The sequence below is a fragment of the Pangasianodon hypophthalmus genome, chromosome 16 (assembly GCF_027358585.1).
Source record: "Pangasianodon hypophthalmus isolate fPanHyp1 chromosome 16, fPanHyp1.pri, whole genome shotgun sequence".
NCBI lineage: Eukaryota > Metazoa > Chordata > Actinopteri > Siluriformes > Pangasiidae > Pangasianodon > Pangasianodon hypophthalmus.
In genome coordinates, this window is record NC_069725.1 from 247,814 (window position 1) to 268,818 (window position 21,005).

General features: G+C 43.5%; 1 protein-coding gene across 3 annotated transcripts; it reads left to right on the forward strand.

The window, feature by feature from the left end:
* The first annotated feature begins 4,537 nt into the window (after positions 1-4,537).
* Positions 4,538-20,563, forward strand: LOC113525168 (solute carrier family 41 member 1). 3 transcript variants are annotated; one of them, XM_034311893.2, is made up of 11 exons: positions 4,538-4,676; positions 8,304-8,610; positions 13,362-13,469; positions 13,607-13,678; positions 14,496-14,640; positions 15,619-15,765; positions 16,276-16,420; positions 16,502-16,581; positions 18,361-18,495; positions 18,646-18,794; positions 19,489-20,563. In XM_034311893.2, the coding sequence occupies exons 2-11, from the start codon at positions 8,320-8,322 to the stop codon at positions 19,660-19,662; spliced, it is 1,446 nt and encodes a 481-aa protein (XP_034167784.2). In that variant the 5' UTR covers positions 4,538-4,676; positions 8,304-8,319; the 3' UTR covers positions 19,663-20,563. The 3 variants fall into 3 exon arrangements, with proteins under 3 accessions (XP_034167784.2, XP_034167785.2, XP_034167786.2); XM_034311894.2 differs by lacking the exon at positions 4,538-4,676 and adding an exon at positions 7,367-7,646; XM_034311895.2 differs by lacking the exons at positions 4,538-4,676; positions 8,304-8,610 and adding an exon at positions 11,478-12,267.
* Positions 20,564-21,005: the final 442 nt, after the last annotated feature.

Genomic DNA, 21,005 nt, shown 5'->3' on the forward strand with positions numbered 1-21,005 from the left:
GTCATTTCTGACCAGAACTGTAAACATAAAACTGGCTCCTCTTCGCTCCAATCGACGCGGTTTCCGTCACCATTTAACATTATTTTTTAGTTTTCCCTCGAAAGCTGCAGCTTCTGTTTACACGACCCGCGGGGTTTCTGTGACTGTACAGAGCACGTGGTACGAGGCACTCGCTGTTCAGTTTCTGATCGGGTGTCTGTTGCTAAGCGTCTAGCCATAACATTCAAACACCACATCGTTTCACACTGTACACGTTTGGCACCGCAATGCAGGGGTTAACACTGCAAAAGCTTCGGAGCAGGGTTTCATAACCTCGGGTAAAAAGCCATGCTAACTCTGCTCCTAAATTGTGTGAAACAGTGTTCTAAGTGTGAAACGTTCCTCTAGCCGGGGTTAAAAGCGGGGTTTAGAATGACGATAATCTGGGGTTAAGTGCAATGTGAAAAGCTCTTTTGTGAATCAGGTCTGTCCTGAATCATTCAGAATCATTTAACATCAGTGCTCATGTGCCAAAAACATTTTCATTCACACTTTGCCATGGAACATGTTCAGGCAGAGATCCTCGTTTAGAGATTAACTCCTCCCTGCCAGAGCAAAACAGAGCAAAACAGTACAGCAGTGACGAATCACTGAATCAGGAGTCGTTCAGTGAATCAGGTGATTCAGTTCTACTCACTAAAACACCAACATTAATAAAGTAAGTTCTCCTGTTTACCATCATGACACACGTTTCTCCAATAATTAACCACTCCCACCTGTCTTCAGTCTTCCAATCACAGATCAGCTCTGATCCTGCCCGAGTGTGATGTCATCACGTGTCCTTTAGAGCGTCAACACCAACGTCGTCTGAATATTCAGTAGTGTATTTAACAGGTTCTAATCAGGTTTGGCTGTAACGTCTACAGTCTGAGGAGGGTGTGTGGGCGTGTCTAACACCATATATGTGCTCAAAGCCACGCCCTTTTTTCACCCCCAAAATTTTCTGAGTGGGTCAAAATATGATTCCTAAAATATCTTGTAGCGTTATCTGTGTTAGCCATCTAGTTAGCTAATACTGCAAGCCACACCCACTCAGAGCTGGTGTTATTTCCATATATGGACACAATGACACGCCCTCTCTGATCCACAAACAGATCTTACGGAACTGTTTGTACACACATCAGACAAATAAATGAATGTTATAGAAAAATTATGATAGAAAATCTTATAATCAGGTGGAGGAGGGGGAGGAGGTATAAGAGGTTCAGGTGGAGGAAGTGGCGGTGGAGGTTGAGGTGGAGGAGGTGCTGAAAGTGGAGTTGAAGGTGGTGCTGGAGGTTGAGAAGGTGGAGTTGCAGCTGGAGGAGGTGCTGGAGGTGGAGATGGAGGTGGAGGTGGTGCTGGAGGTGGAGATGGAGGTGGAGGTGGTGCTGGAGGTGGAGGAGATAGAGTTGGAGGAGTTGGTGGAGGTTGAGAGGGTGGAGTTGAAGGTGGAGGAGGTGCTGGAGGTGGAGATGCAGCTGGAGGAGGTGCTGAAGGTGGAGGAGATAGAGTTGGAGGAGTTGGTGGAGGTTGAGAGGGTGGAGTTGAAGGTGGAGGTGGTGCTGGAGGTGGAGATGAAGGTGGAGGTGGTGCTGAAGGTGGAGGAGATAGAGTTGGAGGAGTTGGTGGAGGTTGAGAGGGTGGAGTTGAAGGTGGAGGTGGTGCTGGAGGTGGAGATGCAGCTGGAGGAGGTGCTGAAGGTGGAGGAGATAGAGTTGGAGGAGTTGGTGGAGGTTGAAAGGGTGGAGTTGAAGGTGGAGGTGGTGCTGGAGGTGGAGATGGAGGTGGAGGAGATAGAGTTGGAGGAGTTGGTGGAGGTTGAGAGAGTGGAGTTGAAGGTGGAGGAGGTGTGAGGGATCCGATGTCTGTGTTTCTCCCACTTGATCAGAAAGATAGTTTAACGACAGGACGATGTTTCTCTGCAGTTAGAACACAGTAACGAGTAACGAGACGCCGCTCCACGTCTGCTTCTGTGTTTTACTTTAAAATGCTGCTTCACTAAATAACGTGTTGTTCTTTAACCCGAGTGCTGGAGGATTAAAGCGTGACAGCAAAACGTTCTGCTTTCCCATGAACGTGCTTTAATGAACGTGTGGCTATAAAGAGGAGGAAAAGAGGAAGGGGCGTGACCCAGCAGCACTGTTCCTACTGTGGGCGGGGCTGATTTCTGGGCCAGAAAAACAGTCGTACAGAATGAAGGAGCTAATGAGAATATTTGGTTTTTGTATTATGAAAAAATGCACATCACACATCCCAGGGTTCTTCAAGGGTTCTTCAAGGTGTTCTCTGGATAACTGAGAGTTCTTATCTTCCTAAAAGGTTCTACATCAGGGTTCTTTATGTTCTAGAGAACCTTTAAGGGTTCTAAATTGTCGAAGAGTGCACATTTTACAGTTTTATTTCTTTAAGTGTATTTGTATTATGGCACACACACACACACACACACACATACAATTTATATTCACTGTATAATAGATTGCATGTGGTTTAGTATATTTCCTGTTTATGTTTACTTCCTTTTTGTTTATTTTCACAAACTTTCATTAAAATAGTTTGTGTATGTTTTCCTGGCAGAGGAAGCAGATGCTGTGTGTGTATATATATATGTGTGTGTGTGTGTGTGTGTGTGTGTAAGAGCTCTAGGTATTCCAGCAGAAGTCTAAAAGTTTGTGTTTAACAATACGGCACATTTATTTGGATGAAACGGACACATGAAGTATTTCACTGCCATCTAGTGGTGTGTACAAACTATTACACTAAAGCCCTATTCAGAGAGGATTAGTTTATCAGGGGGACGTCAGTAATAAATATTTACGTCTCCTCAGTGAGAAAACTCTCGCATCCAGACAGCAATAAAATGCCCACAGGATTTTCTATAAAGCCAGATGCTTGCATCACACAGTCACATGATCACGCTGCATTCACAACATGGCGGCCAAGCAGTCACAGAGAAGAGACTCGGGCTCTTATTTCACTTTGTGGGAACCAACGTTCCAGCAACAATTTGAAAATACAATAAAATAATCACAAAGTATATGAAAATCACCTATTTTTCATTTTGTGACTTGGGAAGTGTTTAATATCAGAGAGAGAGGCACTGATACACACGCTACGAGATTAAATACAGCAAACAGCAGCACTCAAACATCATATTTTTCCTAACGTGAGGCGACATCTGCATAGAAAATCACAGAAGTGTATCGGGGCTGAAATGATCAGACGAGCACCGAGTTCAGTGGAAAACAGTAGATCTGTAATTTCAGATAAATTCTCAATTTATTTTGAAATGATCAAACTAAAGGGCCATTCAGTGAGCATTTACTGTTCAGTATCAAAAATAACAAACAAAAAAAAGCATAGATTAAGAGATTAAGACTGAAATAACATAAGTTTATGTTTATAAATGTTATATCACATGAATTTTAATCTACTTTTTTCCTCTCTAAGGACTACTTTGGAATATTAGTAAATCTCACTGGTGTTTTTTGAGGGAGTGTAAATTTTTGAGGATATTAATAAAGAGCTGCTCAGTGTAATATTTATTCTATAACTAATGTGAGGATTCGACATGTGCTGGATTCAAAGCCAGACCTCAGTGTACAGGAGATCTGAGCAAACAGAGAGAGAGAGATTGAGAAAATGAACCCAAGTGCAGAGGAGATAAAGAGGATGAAGAAAAACCTCCAAAACAGGAATATAATAAGGGTAAGAAGCTCAGGCCAACACACTCGGCGCTGGTTATGGAGAAAAGTAACCAACTGAAAAAACACTTTCCTAAAATACACCTCTAAGCTCAGTCAGAGTCCAGTTCAAACTCACAGCCTCAGGATTAGAAAGCGAGTGTGTTATCAGAGGAGGACTGAAATCATTCAAACTATCGCTGTAGCAAACAAAAACAAAAGCCCAGGTGAGCCAGTGAGAGAAACTAAAGGCATAAACCTAGGAGTTTAAACCTCTGACTGCCTGCTACAGAGAACGAACCAGGAACCAAAAGTTTTTGGGGTTTTTTCCACCCAAGAGAAGGAACCTGAAGATCTGAGAGGACAACTAGGCTGACAAGGCTAAAGTACAGCTCTAGTTCTCAAACAACTGATACTGGCTGAGTTTCACTCTCACAGAGTGCAGGCAGGACTGAGTGTTTAATCAGCTCTTAAATAATCCGGTCTCAGGTGGAGCCAGTTAACGCTAATCACTGAGGCGCAGCTCTCTGTCTCCCTCTGGTGGCAGGTCAGCGCTGTGGCAGCCTTCCTCCTACAGTAACCAGTAAACAGGATTAAATAAACACACAGTTCTGTTTTCATAGATTAATCTGCAAAATAAAAATGCAGGTTAAATTCTCTATACATTAAACACAGAACCCTGAGGGGGTGAAAACTTTTGCTGTCAACCATAAATAGAGAGATGGATTCCTGATCAGATCAGCGTCAGTGGAGGGTTTAAATCTGCCAACAGCAGGAAATTTAAGACCCTCAACACCCTCGGGCTGCTCTTTCACACACTCACACACACACACACACACACACACAAATACACTCACACACACACACACACAGTTATTCTGGGTTCTCAGAGTCTCTCTCTGACTCTCTCTCTCACACACACACACACACACACACTTTACTTTCCCCAGCGCTGAGTGTGAGACAGGCGGAGAGGTAAGCAGCAGCAGTGTGGTGTTTGCATGAATTGAACTGCAGATATCTAATAATATAATAATATAATAAAATCTAACAAACACAAACTTTACAGTGAACTTTATATTTAAATTATATTATTTTATTTAAATCTAGATCTGCCTGTGTGTAACGCCCTGATCATAAACTTTACACTATTTATTAATTTACACTTCAAATATTGTTGCTCTTTTGTTCATTAAAGTCTCATAAATCTAAGACGTTTCATGTTTAAGAGCCGTATTAAAAACTTATTAAGAACTTTGATTATACGACCTGAGCACATGGCCAAGCAACTGACCAGCTAACACACATCACACATGAAGTTTAGTTTTTCTGCCACCTGCTGCAGTGGAGGAAGTGTTACAGCTCTGACAGGAGGAAGTGTTACAGCTCTGACAGGAGGAAGTGTTACAGTACTGACAGGAGGAAGTGTTACAGTACTGACAGGAGGAAGTGTTACAGCTCTGACAGGAGGAAGTGTTACAGCTCTGACAGGAGGAAGTGTTACAGTACTGACAGGAGGAAGCGTTACAGCTCTGACAGGAGGAAGTGTTACAGCTCTGACAGGAAGAAGTGTTACGGTACTGAGATGACAGGAGGAAGTGTTACAGTACTGACAGGAGGAAGTGTTACAGTACTGAGATGACAGGAGGAAGTGTTACAGTACTGAGATGACAGGAGGAAGTGTTACAGTACTGACAGGAGGAAGTGTTACAGTACTGAGATGACAAGAGGAAGTGTTACGGTACTGAGATGAGAGGAGGAAGTGTTACGGTACTGAGATGACAGGAGAAAGTGTTACAGTACCGAGATGACAGGAGGAAGTGTTACGGTACTGAGATGAGAGGAGGAAGTGTTACGGTACTGAGATGACAGGAGGAAGTGTTACAGTACCGAGATGAGAGGAGGAAGTGTTACAGTACTGAGATGACAGGAGGAAGTGTTACAGTACTGACAGGAGGAAGTGTTACAGTACTGACAGGAGGAAGTGTTACAGCTCTGACAGGAGGAAGTGTTACAGCTCTGACAGGAGGAAGTGTTACAGTACTGACAGGAGGAAGTGTTACAGTACTGACAGGAGGAAGTGTTACAGCTCTGACAGGAGGAAGTGTTACAGCTCTGACAGGAGGAAGTGTTACAGTACTGACAGGAGGAAGCGTTACAGCTCTGACAGGAGGAAGTGTTACAGCTCTGACAGGAAGAAGTGTTACGGTACTGAGATGACAGGAGGAAGTGTTACAGTACTGACAGGAGGAAGTGTTACAGTACTGAGATGACAGGAGGAAGTGTTACAGTACTGAGATGACAGGAGGAAGTGTTACAGTACTGAGATGACAGGAGGAAGTGTTACAGTACTGAGATGACAGGAGGAAGTGTTACGGCACTGAGATGATAGGAGGAAGTGTTACAGTACTGAGATGACAGGAGGAAGTGTTACGGCACTGAGATAACAGGAGGAAGTGTTACAGCACTGAGATGACAGGAGGAAGTGTTACAGCTCTGACAGGAGGAAGTGTTACAGTACTGACAGGAGGAAGTGTTACGGTACTGAGATGACAGGAGGAAGTGTTAGAGTACTGACAGGAGGAAGTGTTAGAGTACTGACAGGAGGAAGTGTTACGGTACTGAGATGACAGGAGGAAGTGTTAGAGTACTGACAGGAGGAAGTGTTACGGTACTGAGATGACAGGAGGAAGTGTTACAGTACTGAGATGACAGGAGGAAGTGTTACAGTACTGAGATGACAGGAGGAAGTGTTACGGTACTGAGATGAGAGGAGGAAGTGTCACGGCTCTGACAGGAGGAAGTGTTAGAGTACTGACAGGAGGAAGTGTTACAGTACTGACAGGAGGAAGTGTTACAGTACTGAGATGACAGAAGGAAGTGTTACGGTACTGAGATGACAGGAGGAAGTGTTACGGTACTGAGATGACAGGAGGAAGTGTTACGGTACTGAGATGACAGAAGGAAGTGTTACGGTACTGAGATGACAGGAGGAAGTGTTACGGTACTGAGATGACAGGAGGAAGTGTTACGGTACTGAGATGACAGGAGGAAGTGTTAGAGTACTGAGATGACAGGAGGAAGTGTTACGGTACTGAGATGACAGGAGGAAGTGTTACAGCTCTGACAGGAGGAAGTGTTACGGTACTGAGATGACAGGAGGAAGTGTTACGGTACTGAGATGACAGGAGGAAGTGTTACAGCTCTGACAGGAGGAAGTGTTACGGTACTGAGATGACAGGAGGAAGTGTTACGGTACTGAAATGATAGGAGGAAGTGTTAGAGTACTGAGATGACAGGAGGAAGTGTTACGGCACTGAGATGACAGGAGGAAGTGTTACAGCTCTGACAGGAGGAAGTGTTGAAGGATGTTACACTCTTTACATGTTTTATATTCAGACTCAGTTTAAAGTGGAGAAAAACTCACACACTGCTTTTAAATCTTATACATTAAAGTTCACTCCTGGGCAAAAAAATAGGAAAATGAAAATACATGTGGAAAAACTTTATGCTAATATGATATTAAACATGAAGAAAAAGTTTAAAAGTGGAGATTTTCTGTGGATTTGGCAACACTGTGTATTCACGCGCTCTGCAGGCGCTTCCGGTAGTGCAGCTGGTTTAACGGAAGTGACGTGGTACTGGGACGCGGTTTGATTAGTGCAGTAAACAGAGCGGATGAGCTGCAGAGAGTTTAATCTCCATTTCATTTGTTTTTATTTATTTTATTGCCTGCGCGCGCGCTCAGCAGCAGCTTCTGCACACAGGAAACAGTTTCTTTTATTTATTTTGCGGATTTGAATGGCGGATGGTTGCGTGTTTATCCGCTGTGATTTCTGATATTATATATTATTATAAAGCGGATATGAGGCGTGCATGAAGCAGTAATGAAGCGTTATAATAACCAGTGAATGCAGCATTAATGTAGACTCAGTGAGAGCAGAGGTGAATGACTCATTTATCATTCTAATGATTTTAATTTATTTGTACTGAGCGGATATTAATAAGGGAAGTGTTCATTAAAAACATCTGCAAAAAAGTGCAGTTTACAGCATGCATTTATCTCATATTACTCTAAACTCTTTATTTACTAATCATAAACTATACCTGCATGGGTTTTATTACTGTATACCTCAGTTATATTTTATAGTTTTACCTACATTACACATACAACAACAACAATAATAATAATAATAATAAAGAAGAAGAAGAAGAATCACCTGCGAGAGGGGCAGAGTGGTTTAGTGGTTAGCTTATTTGCTCCACACCTCCCGGGTTGGGGTTCGGTTCCTGCCTCTGCCCCGTGTGAGGTGTTTGTATGTTCTCCCTGTGCTTTGGGAGTTTCCTCTGAGTACTCTGGTTTCCTCCCCAGTCCAAAGACGTGTATTATAGGCTGATTGCCTTTTCCAAATTATCCGAGGTGTGATTGTGCCCTGTGGTGGGCTGGCACCCCGTCCAGGGCGTCGCTTACCTACGACAGGCTCCAGGCTCCCTGTGACCCTGTGTAGGAGGAGCGGTACAGGAGATGGAGGTGCTACGAGACTTTCTGCAGTGTTTGTATATGAATTTGTGTTGTGTTTTGATGTCTCTGTGGTTAAACAGCTGGAGAAGCTCCATCATGCCCGCTGAAGACGTGCGTCAGAGGAAAGCAGGCCGTAAGAAGTCTAAGAAAGGGAAAGGGAAAGGACAGAGTTCTAATGAGAAGACGAGTGGCATAAATGGACATGATGAGGTTCTCCCGTCTCCTCCTGTCTCCTCGCCCCGGAGACCCGCTGAGGAGAAGAGGAAAACAGCGCAGGCTAAAGTGGACGAGGAGACGTCCGTGTCCATCTGCGCTCAGGTGATGTTCCCCTACCTGCTGGCTGGAATGGGCATGGTCATGGCCGGGATGGTGCTGGACAGCGTGCAGGTACGATGCTGCTTCTGGAAGCTTCTGTTGATCTTTAGCACACAGGGCTGTATTCAGGGTGAGCAACTTTAGTCTAAAAGTTACGTCAGTGTTTACGTGAGGAAAGTTCCTGGTATTTCTGGTGGATTTTCTGAGCTCCACATTCAGATTATTAAAATCACCTCCGTATAGTTCACACCTCTGAGGTTGCCAGATCTTTAGAAGTCGAAGCATCCAAGACGGAGATTTTACACAATCACCTTTAAACACTAACACTCACTTTTAAACCTGAAAAAAATCAAATCATGGATAGAAAATGCGGACGAAAGAAGAAGAAAATTATGTTTTTTTCCTGTTAAATGTAATAAAATGAAACATAACCACAAGGGACAATTTAAAAATGAAAAATAAAAGACTAATATGATGATATATGAGTGAGATGATGGCGAGTGTTAAATCTAATAATAAATAAATCGAACAGGAGTCTCGTATATCACTAATATATCACTGCATGAATAGAGCTAGCTGTAATGATGTCATTAATCACTGGTGTAATTTAACAAAATGGCTTCCACACTCATTATTCAGCAGCACAGAGAATAGCACTTGATCCAGCGCAGACTGTTATATTTTATTTCGAGCTCTGAGAGTTATTTGAATGCAACTTGATGAAGCCACGAGATTCGAAATCGAGGTGATGGTGTAACTGTGTGTAGTGTACAGAACTTGTGAATAGCGCTTCACTCACTTCGCTTCACTCCTCCTCACCGCGTGCAGAACTCTACTCTGAATACGACTCTGAGTCTCCATCGTTGTCTCGTTGTGGCATCGAGGCGTCATTTCTTGTGTGTGAGAGGTTAATGTCTATGCGCTGTGGTGTTTTCTCATCTCACACAAAGCTAGTGTTTACATTTCCTCTCGATGAAGCGCTCACATGTGAGCTGACTGTGCTGTAGCTGTGCGAGGTTGCTGTGTTTATTTTCCTCAGTTCTGTCAGTGTTTCCCTCCATAGTCCTGATTGTGGACAGAGTAACATTTACGTTTAGCATTTAGCAGAAACTCTTATCCAGAGCGATTTACAGAAATGTTTTGTGTCTGTATTATAAACACATCCTCCTGCTAGTTCACTTGGACTGAGAGGAGCATCAGTGTGAAAGGGAAGGTTAGTTCAGTCCTCGCTGAGACGACATGAGGAAGAAACCTCGAGAGGAACCAGACTGTAACAGGAACCGTCCTCTTCTGGGTCACGCAGGATAGAAGGCGTGAGAGATAAAAATATCATGTCACAATTCTCAAACGCATTTCTGCTCGATGTGTAGCGTGATACGCAGGTTTGCTCAGAAACCTCCAGCAAAACAGCAGCATTTTAAAAACCGCAGATAAACTGAGTTTAATAACAATTCTATATAATAAAATATGATAAAAGTACATCATCTCAGCTTCTTCCAGAAAACAGAGAAATATATAAAAAAAGATAAAGATATTGACGAGATGGGGGGGGTTGCATCAGGAAGGGCATCCGGCGTAAAACCTGTGCCAGATCAACATGCGGACAGTGGAGGGTGATCTGCTGTGGAGACTCCTAACAGGAGCAGCAGAAAGAACAACAACAACAACAACAACAACAACAACAACAACACCTCTGATCTCCATCCCAACTGAGATCTGAGCTGTGTTACGTCCTGAAGCGGATGGGTTATAAATGAAAGCAACTGGTGTGTTGAAGTGTGTGTTGTGTGTTGTGTTGAAGTGTGTGTTGTGTGTTGTGTTGAAGTGTGTGTTGTGTGTTGTGTTGAAGTGTGTGTTGTGCTGTGTTGAAGTGTGTGTTGTGTGTTGTGTTGAAGTGTGTATTGTGCTGTGTTGTGTGTTGTGTTGCATCACAGTGTTGTGTTTCAGTCTCAGAGCTCCGTCTCTTTCTCCACCTCTAAATCTCACACTGCAGCTAAAAGCACCGCTGTCAGGTTTGTCTGCATTGTTTCTCTCTCTCTCTGACTCTCTCTCCTTCTCTCTCTCAGTCTCTGTCTCTTTTTCTCTCTCTCTGTCTCTCTCTCCTTCTCTCTCTCTCTGTCTCTGTCTCTTTTTCTCTCTCTCTGTCTCTCTCTTTTTCTCTCTCTCTGTCTCTCTCTCCTTCTCTCTCTCAGTCTCTGTCTCTTTTTCTCTCTCTCTGTCTCTCTCTCCTTCTCTCTCTCTCTCTCTCTCTCCTTCTCTCTCTCTCTCTCTCTCTCTGACTCTCTCTCTCTCTTTTTCTCTCTCCTTCTCTCTCTCTGTCTCTGTCTCTTTTTCTCTCTCTCAGTCTCTCTCTTTTTCTCTCTCTCTGTCTCTCTCTCCTTCTCTCTCTCTCTCTGTCTCTCTCTTTTTCTCTCTCTCTGTCTCTCTCTCCTTCTCTCTCTCCTTCTCTCTCACTGTCTCTCTCTCCTTCTCTCTCTCTCTCTGTCTCTCTCTCTTTTTCTCTCTCTCTCTCTCTCTCTCTCTCTCTCTCTCTCTCTCTCTGGCGGTAATCAGGCCATTAAGTGCCGATAAGAACAGGAGTGCAGCAGAGAGACGGCAGAGAGAGGAGAGATAAACCCGAGCGGTGTGAAGGACACGGATGACGAACGTTCAGGGGAAAATAAACGAGTAGAGGAGCTTTGATGTAGATGTAGATGTGAGGATCAGGTGTGCTGATGTCACATGATAAAGAGCGAAAGAGCAAAGAAAAGATCTCAACATGTGTTTCTGTCAGCTCACAGACCTGGAACGTAGACCAGACCTTTTAACAACCGTGTGTGTGTGTGTGTGTGCGTGTGTGTGTGTGTGTGTGAGAGACAGGAGCTAGAATGGAGTGTCTGTTGTGGAAGTTGTGAGTCACGACATCTGTGACGATGTCAAGACGTCACACACACACACGCACACACACACCTCTCCATAAGGGACAGACGTACGTGGCGTCTCGATATTAAAGCAGAGGGCTGGAGGAAAGGAAGTGAGCGAGTCTCTGTGTTTCAGAAGCTTCTCCATTCACAAGCAGGTGCCATTACTTTCTGTTAGAATGGAGAATAATCAGTAGCAGAGGAGAAGTTGTAGGAGAACCTTCGACTTTTACCACCAAGTGACTCTGGAGACCCGAGAGCAACTGAAATGCCTGGATATGTTCTTGATGTTGTTAATTCTCCATGATGATCTCCACAGAGTTAGAGTTCTTCAGTGTTCACCTCTTCATCCTATTTCCTGAATTAGGCAGACGATGGAACTCTTTTCTAACAATCTCCTGCTGTTCTTTACCTGGATGGAAGTTTTTGTATCACATTAAAAAAGAAAGCAGAAGCGCATGACTCAGCAGCAGTTATCATCATCCTGGGAGAGTCATAGATTTCCTGAAGTTCTGTCAGATCGCGTCTCCATCTCTGGTTCCTCGGCATGTTGTAGATTTCCTGAAGTTCTGTCAGATCCCGTCTCTGTCTCCGGTTCCTCGGCGTGTTCTCGTGTGGTGATGACGTGGCCGTGATGGTGGTGACGCAGTTAGAACTCGAGCTCTGTTACCAGGGCAGGAAGCTGCGAGGTTTCACCTGTAAACTGACGCGATCTGCACACGGCTTCCTGCCTGAGAGCTCGTACCTGATCGCCGCTCAGGTGGCGCTGCCGTACCTGGTGTCCGGACTCGGAATGGTGGCAGCCGGAATGCTCATGGACGTTGTTCAAGTATGAGCGCTTTCTGTGTCTCTTATTCACGTTCAGATTTTTTGTCTTTTCGCTCCTCACACAGGTGATTGAGAGAGATTAGAGAGGTTATAATGCTTCATAATAGACACCATTTTATTACTAATGTGTGTTTATTATCACATCACAAGCGCATTTAGTGTGGAGTACGTTCATACTTTTGTCCAATCAGGAATGTGTGTGCGTGTGTGTGTGTGTGTGTGCGCGCTCTGTATACCAGCTGAGACGTGTTCAGTGTCTCACACACACACACACACACACACACACACACACACACACACAGGGTTATAAATATCCTCGCTGGCCGCATGCTGCGCTTCTTAACTGATCATTTCAACATCAGATTTATTTTTAGACGCTGGAACTCGGCACAGTCGCTGACACACACACACACACGCCAGCGCGGTTTATTTACATGCTCTTTATAATACATCTGTCATGATGTAATGAGGTTAATGTTTATGATGGATGATGATTAAAAATAGGATTCATTTCATATTTAACTGTAAAATTCAGCCAGAAATAAATCTACTAAAAGCCAAACATTAAATGTACGTGTTTGTAAATCAGTCAGGACAGGTTTAATGTCCGATTTTTCTTCTTTTTTTCCCTCATTTTCATTTCAATTCCATTCCAGTGAAAAAGTAAAGAAGAAAAATGTAGACACTGAATGATGTGTCTCATGTAAATTTATGTAAATGAGTTGTGTAAATGTATATAAATGTAGTTTTTGGCTGAACGTTTACAGGAAGTGTTTACTGATAAAGTGAGAGAGCTGCACGGTTAAAAATGAGCCACAATAATTCATTTTTTAAAGATACAGCCTTTTTTACTTTGAGCATAACAGTGTGTGTTTTTGGCGTTTAAAACAGCCATCACATTTACCAGGATCTATAAAGTTACATGACAAATTTAGTGACATCACAAACTGAACACACATGTGGCTCCGCCCCAAAATCAGATTTATATAAACGCACTGAGAATGTTTCAGTTTTAACAAATCTGACTGAATGAGTTCAGGATGAGTTTAATACTGAATAATACTGAGTGTGTGTGTGTGTGTGTGTGTGTTTCAGCACTGGGACGTGTTTAAAGTGATCACTGAGGTGTTCATCCTGGTTCCTGCTCTCGTCGGTCTGAAGGGGAATCTGGAGATGACGCTGGCGTCTCGTCTCTCCACTGCTGTGAGTCTAATCTGAGTCTAATCACGTCTCCGCTCTGAGTCTAATCACTCCTTCATTCTGTGTCTGATCACGTCTCCTTTCTGTGTCTGATCACGTCTCCTCTCTGAGTCTAATCACTCAGTGTTTCTCTCCTGCAGGCCAACACGGGGCAGATGGATGATCCTAAGCAGCAGTGGCTAATGGTGTGCAGTAATCTGGCACTGATACAGGTGAAACACCGAGACACACACACACACACACACACACACACACACAGGCAAGTAAAATTAACACTGACACACACACAGACACACACACACACACACACACACACACTCTTCAGTGTTTGCAGCCCTACAGTGTGCGGTGAAACTTTTCCCTAAAGGAAAGGTGTTTATTATTTGAACTCCGAGCTGAGAATTCGGCACGTGTTGGTGTTTATAGTATAGTGAGTAGTGTCCAGTAGGGGGCAGTGTGAGTCTACAGTCACTGAGTCAGCGGTGTGAGCCAAGGGGTTTATGGGTAACTGTAGCTCACACTTTTTACTCCTAAATCTCCAGAATCTCAACACGGGGTTTATATCTGTGAGGTGTTAATGAGACGTTAACGAGATGTTCATAGTGTGTTAATGAGGTGTTTATTGGGTGTTAGTGAAATGCTAATTAGGTGTTAATGTGTTAATAGTGTTTTAATGAGCTGTTAATGAGACGTTAACAAGGTATCAATAAATGTAAACGAAACAATACTGTGGTGTTAATGAGGAGATAAAAAGGCATTACTGGTGTGTCAGCGATGTGTTAATGGGATGTTGATGAGCTGATAATTAGGTGTTAATGATATGTTAATGATATGTTAATGAGATGTTAATGAGGGAGGAAACACTTTATCACATCCAGTACTTTGATCTTCTCTTCGTAATGCGTACGTTCAGGTTTGTATCATGTCACACTGCCCCCTAGTGCTCACCCTCAGATTACAGGTGAGTAGGTGGAGTTACCTGTGCAGGTTCTCAGGTGTGGTTGTGTGGTTGTGTGGTTGTGTGGTCAGGTCCAGGCCACGGTGGTGGGCTTCTTGGCAGCGCTGGCGGCGGTGGCTCTGGGTGCCATGTCGAGAGGAGGAGTGGAGCTGCAGCAGGCGGCTGTGCTGTGTGCGAGCAGTGTGACCACCGCCTTCATCGCCGCACTGTCCTTAGGTACTGTGTGTGTGTGTGTAGTGTACTTTGTAGTGTGTCTGTATTGGAGTGTGTGTCTTTATTGTGTGTTTACTGTGTGCTGTGTGCGTAGTGTAGTGTGTGTGTGTGTGTGTGTGTGTGTGTGTGTGTGTGTGTGTGATTACAGACACAGATAAATCTCAGGATGAAGCATCACACTAACAGTCAGTATTGTGTCTGTATACTGTGTAATTTATGGTGCAGGTCTGGTGATGATGATGATGATGGTGATGATGATGATGGTGATGATGAGTGTGCTTTATGGTGCAGGTCTGGTGATGATGATGATGGTGATGGTGATGATGATGATGATGATGATGGTGATGGTGATGATGATGATGATGGTGATGATGAGTGTGCTTTATGGTGCAGGTCTGGTGATGATGATGATGGTGATGATGATGATGATGATGATGGTGATGGTGATGATGATGATGGTGATGATGGTGATGATGAGTGTGCTTTATGGTGCAGGTCTGGTGATGATGATGATGATGATGATGGTGATGATGAGTGTGCTTTATGGTGCAGGTCTGGTGATGATGATGATGATGATGATGGTGATGATGAGTGTGCTTTATGGTGCAGGTCTGGTGATGATGATGATGGTGATGATGGTGATGATGAGTGTGCTTTATGGTGCAGGTCTGGTGATGATGATGATGATGATGATGGTGATGATGAGTGTGCTTTATGGTGCAGGTCTGGTGATGATGATGATGGTGATGGTGATGATGATGATGATGATGGTGATGATGATGATGATGGTGATGATGAGTGTGCTTTATGGTGCAGGTCTGGTGATGATGATGATGGTGATGGTGATGATGATGATGATGGTGATGATGGTGATGATGATGATGATGGTGATGATGAGTGTGCTTTATGGTGCAGGTCTGGTGATGATGATGATGGTGATGATGATGATGATGGTGATGATGAGTGTGCTTTGTGGTGCAGGTCTGGTGATGATCGGAGTGATTATCGGCTCCCGGAAGGTCGGCATTAACCCTGATAACGTGGCCACGCCCATCGCCGCCAGTCTGGGGGATTTAATCACGCTGTCCCTGCTGGCAGGAATCAGCAGCACGCTGTATCACTACAGAGGTACACCAACTAACCATAACAACAATTATTATAATAATAATATTAATAATAATAATCAGCAGTTATATAACATTTTTCACACATGAACATTTATTTTCTTTACAGTTTTTAAAACAGGGAGAAAAAACAGAAAAATATTAAAATAAACTCAGTAAAGAATAAAAGTATATAACATTACTAAAATCCATTACATTTTTATGAAATGAAATCTGGAAAATAATTTGGCGCTGTTGGAAAAATTAATTAATTAATTTTTATTTTTAATGATCACTTAGTAATAGGGAACCTGATCAAAGTCCTGCATTTTCAATACTTTTCCTTTCACTGAAGAAACAGTTTCATTAAAACGTAACAAAAAATACAGAACTTTAAACACACACACATTTCTACTTTAATTTTATCGGTTAGACGGATGACTTTAGGATTAAACCTGTGTATCAAACTGAAACCACTTCACTCTTCCTGCGTGTGTGTGTGTGTGTGTGTGTGTGTGTGTGTGTGTGTGTGTAGATGTGTGGTACGTGTCTCCGTTGGTGTGTGTGTTCTTTCTCTCTCTGATTCCTGTGTGGGTTCTCGTGGCTCGTCGCAGTGTTCAGATCAGAGAGGTTCTGCGGTCGGGGTGGCAACCTGTTATAGTGGCCATGTCCATCAGCAGGTACACACACACACACACACACACACACACACACACACACACACATCAGATCAGATGATTATGATTGTGTGTGTGTTTCAGCTTCGGAGGTCTGATTCTGGACAGAACCGTCAGTGATCCGAACTTTGAGGGCATGGCTGTGTTCACTCCCGTCATTAACGGTGAGAGCGAGAGAGCAGCGATTTAGAATTTAATCATTTTCTGTAAAGTACACCAGGTGTAAATATACCTGTGCAGGTGAGTGAAGAATAACCTGAGCAGAAATCTGTTCATTCTCTCACAGGGATGTGGATTTAAATCCAGAGTAGGCGTGGAAGGGTTTTATCCTCATAGTCGTATCATTTGCATGAACTCCGCCCTAATTTATGCGGGTTGTGATTCTGAGCCAGTAAAATTAAAGCAGGTTCTCTGGAGTCTTCAGTCACCAGCAACACGATAAAAACACAGGAAAGGAATTTTACTGACACTAAGAAATAGAATAGAACAATAGAATGGAATAATAATAATAAGAATAATAATAATAAGAAGAAGAAGAATAAACTGTATTATCCAGTGCCTGATTCCACGTTTATTAATATTAATTAATATTTATTAATATTTATTCTTTTTAAATTCTCAGAAAGGAAGTGACCTGGGCCGAGTTTCCCAGAAGCATCACAAAGTAAAGCTGAGTTTAACTGGGAGAGAGAGTGCTCAGTGTGATGCTCGCTCTACCACGTAACGATGATGTTTGTGCTGCGATGCTTTTGGAAATCTCGACCCTGATCAGTAACGAATCCTGAGAGATTTAAACTTTTAGAAACATATTTCATTTGTGTGAAGAATAGAAACTGAGATAAAGAAAATAATGAATTTCTACTGAGAGAAACACGAGGAGTTTTTTTAATCCTGTATGAGGAAAGTGACTGCGAGTAAACGACTCGGTCATGTGACTATCAGGTTAATTAATGCGTCATTAACGAGTGTTTGATGACCTCAGCTGACCTTAATGGAAATATTTCAGCTGTGATGGAGAACGTGGAAAAGCGTTGTGTTCTGCAGAACCCTGTTACTCCACTCATCTGTTCACACTGTGATGTTAATGCTGTGTGAGGAGCGGTGTGTGTGTGTGTGAAGAATGGTGTGTGTTAGGAGTGGTGTGTGTGTGTGTGTGTGTGAGGAGCGGTGTGTGTGTGTTATAAACAGTGTGTGTGTGAAGAATGGTGTGTGTTAGGAGTGGTGTGTGTGTGTGTGTGAGGAGCGGTGTGTGTGTGTGTGTGAGGAGCGGTGTGTGTGTGTGTTTGTGTGTGTGTGTGTGTGTGTGAGGAGCGGTGTGTCTGTGTGTGTGAGGAGCGGTGTGTGTGTTATAAACGGTGTGTGTGTGTGTGTGAGGAGCGGTGTGTGTGTTATAAACGGTGTGTGTGTGTGTGTGTGTGTGTGTGAGGAGCGGTGTGTGTGTGTGTGTGTGTGTGTGAGGAGTGGTGTGTGTGTTATAAACGGTGTGTGTGTGTGTGTGAGGAGCGGTGTGTGTGTTATAAACGGTGTGTGTGTGTGAGGAGCGGTGTGTGTGTGTGTGTGTGAGGAGCGGTGTGTGTGTGTGTGTGTGTGTGTGTGAGGAGCGGTGTGTGTGTGTGTGTGTGTGAGGAGCGGTGTGTGTGTGAGGAGCGGTGTGTGTGTTATAAACGGTGTGTGTGTGTGAGGAGCGGTGTGTGTGTGTGTGTGTGTGTGAGGAGCGGTGTGTGTGTTATAAACGGTGTGTGTGTGTGTGTGAGGAGTGGTGTGTGTGTTATAAACGGGGTGTGTGTGTGTGTGTGTGTGAGGAGCGGTGTGTGTGTGTGTGTGTGTGTGTGTGTGTGTGTGTGTGTGTGTGTGTGTGAGGAGCGGTGTGTGTGTTATAAACGGTGTGTGTTAGTGCTGAGTGAATAATTAATCAGGTGTTTCCCGGACCTCGTTAACGTTAGGTGTGGGTGGGAACCTGGTGGCCATCCAGGCGAGCAGAATCTCCACCTTCCTGCACTTCTGGAGCGTTCCTGGAGTTCTGCCCTATAAGATGAGGCAGCACTGGCCGAACCCCTGCGACTCCTTCTTCTCTACAGGTCAGGAACTTCATCTCATCTGCAGAGGAACAAAATAATCACTGCAACACTCAGTCACTACCCATGCTCATGAATATTAATGAGGAAGATCAAAAGAACCTGTTTGAACAGGTGTGTGTGTGTGTGTGTGTGTGTGTGTGTGTGTATCAGGAGTGAACTCTAAATCTGCCCGTGTGCTGTTCCTCCTCGTCGTCCCGGGACACCTCGTCTTCCTCTTCACCATCAAAACGTTACAGGGAGGCCACGCCCCCATCACCCCGCCCTTCATCTGCTGCTATCTGTGTGCTGCACTGATACAGGTACACACACACACACGCACACACACACACACACACACACACACACTTCAAAGCACATTCCACCACACTGCTGTGGTTGAGTTGTGGATTCTGATTGGTCAGAAGGTGTTGATTAATTCTCTATAGCAGCAGCTCTGACAGTAGCGCAGGTTTATATTAATGCGCTTTCGGACGTCTTCAGGACAGAGGAGTTTACGCTTCTTTGCAGTTTCTCAGTAACATGCGGAACAAGCTGCGATTTTTGTCTTATTAACTTGGAGAGAGAGAATAAAGAGGCTGGTGAGGGAACGAGTGTTTATAGCTGCTATAACGTAAGCGACAACAGGAACGAACTTGTTTCAGTAATGATCCACAACCTTAACATCTAAGTGGATAAAAATGACATTTCATTCTTTAACAAATTAAAATTTGTGAGTTGGAAAGTTGCTGTGGTGTAAGAGGAATAAAACACGTGGCGACGTGCTGTTAGAGGAAAATAATTAACTTCAGGGTGGTAACAGTAACTCCGCTTCATCGCACCAGCCTGGTGTTGATTATTTTCCTGTGAGAGCGCAACACCAAGTGTTTCTTCTTGTGGGTCTGCGCTGTGTGTGATGAGTATCAGTTGAGGTGTGTGTGTGTGTGTGTGTGTGTGTGTGTTGAGGATGAAGAATAAGGGTAATACAGTGTGGTGTTGTGTTTGTCGTGTCCTCAGGTGGCGCTGTTGCTCTACACGGCGGATGTGATGGTGAGGTTCGTGTGGAGGAGAGGTCTGGACCCGGATAACTTCTCCATCCCGTACCTCACTGCTCTGGGGGATCTGCTGGGAACCGGCCTGCTCGCTCTCTGCTTCCACCTCGTGTTCCTCCTGCAGAGACTCGGACTGTGATTAGACCGTCAGCTCCTCCTCCTCCTCCTCCTCCTCCTCCTCCTCCTCGCACCACTCCACAGCACCTCCTGCTGGACCCTCGTTCACTGGAACATGACTTACCTGCAGGTCTAATAAAGGGGTCCAGGTGAGGAAGAACCCAGATCTCGGCTCAGGTGGAGTACAGAACTGTTCTCACTGTGAGGTTAAAGGTCCAGAAGAGTCTATTATCAACATCGACTGAGTTTATTTTTATTTTTAATTCACCATTTTTGAAGTAAAACACAAAGATTCTCCTTATTGACTGAAAATAATAACAATAAAAATAAAAAAATAATAATAATAACAACACCGTGTGTTAGAGTTTAAATGAACCACAAGGTGTCACTGTAGTTTAAAGATTTTTGGTTTAAAATCTTTAAAGTTGAAAAAAATTTAAATATTTTTGTCTTATTTGTTTGTTCCTGCAAAATTGATCATTTTTCTACACTTCTAATAATCACATAATTGCCATGTCATTGATCTGGATCTTTCTGCATTTTTATTTTATTTTATTTTATTTTATTTATTTATTTATTTTTTTGGAAGTTATTGTTTTCTGACCCAGAAATTAGCCCCACCCAAAGCCAGTGAGCATAACTCCGCCCCTGAAAGCTGCAGATTCCACACTGCTCCTTTAATTCGTTTATTATTGAGTAATTAATATTTGATTAAATAAAAACAGTTGTTGGTGGATTCAGACTTTTTACGATTACCAGTTCTATGGCCTTGTGGTCGATTACACACACGCACACACACACACGCACACACACACACACACACAGTCATGGTGTTGAATATAATGTTAAACTGGACGTGATTAAAGTTTCTGTGATCAAGGATTTTAATATTCATTTAATAATAAATGTGCTGAAGATTCTAGGCTGAAGCTCCTTCATTCTTGTGCTGGATTTAATTACAGAAACATTCTGGTGTAATATCTGTCGGATCTGCTACAGACAAAACACCGGCATTTATATTAAAAAATAATTTTGCACAGCTGTGAGTGTGTTAACGGTACACTGTGTGTGTACAACACTTTCATGTACAGGTGTTTCCATCGTGTGGACGTTCGTCTGTACACAAAGCATTGATGTATTAATTTATGATTAATTTCATCAGTCTGGAGAGATGAGAGTAATGACACGGTGTTCCTCCTGCTCCTGTTGGAATAATCAAATAAACTAAACTCTAAACTCAGACACCACCATCACTAAACCCCTGATATTATCATCACTGCAGCGTTCACAAACCAGCTGCAAATACTCCGACTTGCGTAACACGATTCAAAATAAAGACATCGGAGCTGAAACGCTGGAACTCTG

Bases quoted from the DNA above. Each gene is read 5' to 3' on its own strand.
- LOC113525168 (XM_034311893.2), top strand. From the start codon at position 8,320: ATGCCCGCTGAAGACGTGCGTCAGAGGAAAGCAGGCCGTAAGAAGTCT. The intron at 18,496-18,645 runs GTCAGGAACTTC...TGTGTGTATCAG, and splicing joins CGACTCCTTCTTCTCTACAG to GAGTGAACTCTAAATCTGCC. The intron at 18,795-19,488 runs GTACACACACAC...TCGTGTCCTCAG, and splicing joins TGTGTGCTGCACTGATACAG to GTGGCGCTGTTGCTCTACAC.